At 39.9% G+C, this 1,038-nt stretch overlaps 1 protein-coding gene across 1 annotated transcript in view; it reads left to right on the top strand.

The window, feature by feature from the left end:
- The window catches only part of LOC101851108 (N-sulphoglucosamine sulphohydrolase), a 6,103-nt gene extending 5,639 nt beyond the window's left edge, over positions 1–464 (top strand). Inside the window, exon 5 of the mRNA XM_005093138.3 lies at positions 16–464. Within this exon, the coding sequence (XP_005093195.3) occupies positions 16–165 (150 nt within the window). The 3' untranslated portion in view covers positions 166–464. The remainder of the gene's footprint in view (positions 1–15) is intronic.
- The last annotated feature ends 574 nt before the right edge of the window (positions 465–1,038 follow it).

The following is a 1,038-nucleotide window of genomic DNA, read 5'->3' on the forward strand; positions in this document are numbered from 1 at the left end:
CACCAAACCGCACAGATCGACAATGTGGCCTACGAGCCCAAGTACAGCGCCGTGCTGACCGAGCTCCAGGCCCGACTGTCCAACTGGCAGAACGTGACCTTTGACCCCTGGATCTGTGACCAGGGCCAGGTTCTGCTGGACAACCAGTGCCTCAGCTACTTGTGAACACACACACACATACGTCACCACCACCATAGCATGAGACTTCGCTCGCGCAAACTTTCAGTGACACTGTAAAACTTGTAGTAAAGACAGCTCCACAAAGGAGCGGGACAGAGGGTGCGTGCCTCGTGACGCAAGAGAGCGGAGGAATGTGGGACGAACTTGATTTGAACAATTAAATTAATAACTAATCAGCTGTTGTAAACACTTCAGTTGGATCCATCGTTGTACTTTGTTTTGTTTTAGTAAGAGTAAGAGTTTTAAGGCACTTGCAACACGATAAGGTCATATAAATCGAGATTAGAGGCATTACAAGAGAGTAATCACCAACAACAACAAAAAGGAGAGATAAGGACGATGTGATAAGAAAAAAAGAGCAATTCACACCAGAGCACCCGCCAACCACCACCCACATCGTTACACATGTACTTTGATGAGCAATTTACTGATAAATAAACGTTATAAAAATGAATTTACATTTCAATTGGGGGGGAGACAATCAAGAAAGAACTTAAAGAGCAAACAGCCTTTCTCCTGTTTGTTTTCAATCACAGTTAACTTCAACATTGAAAACACGCACATTTGTTGGACTACAAAACGCAAAAGCGCCGGTTGAAAAAAAGGGCACGATTTAAAATTTTAAAAAAGACCATACATTTTCGAGTTGTGTGTCATGTTATTTTGTGTTTAGTTTTTCTTACGTACTTTTCTTGATAAATTAAATGTCAATTTTTATGCAATGCATATTCTTGTACATGTAATTATGACTGTAATTAAATTCTAATTACTTCCTTGGATGAAACGGGTTTTTTTTCTTTTTCCTCCTTTATTTGCCTTTTATTTAAAAAGGTCTTGCTACTTATAATGCAGCTATTA

Source organism: Aplysia californica, unplaced genomic scaffold (assembly GCF_000002075.1).
Source record: "Aplysia californica isolate F4 #8 unplaced genomic scaffold, AplCal3.0 scaffold00058, whole genome shotgun sequence".
In the NCBI taxonomy this organism is placed as follows: Eukaryota; Metazoa; Mollusca; class Gastropoda; order Aplysiida; family Aplysiidae; genus Aplysia; species Aplysia californica.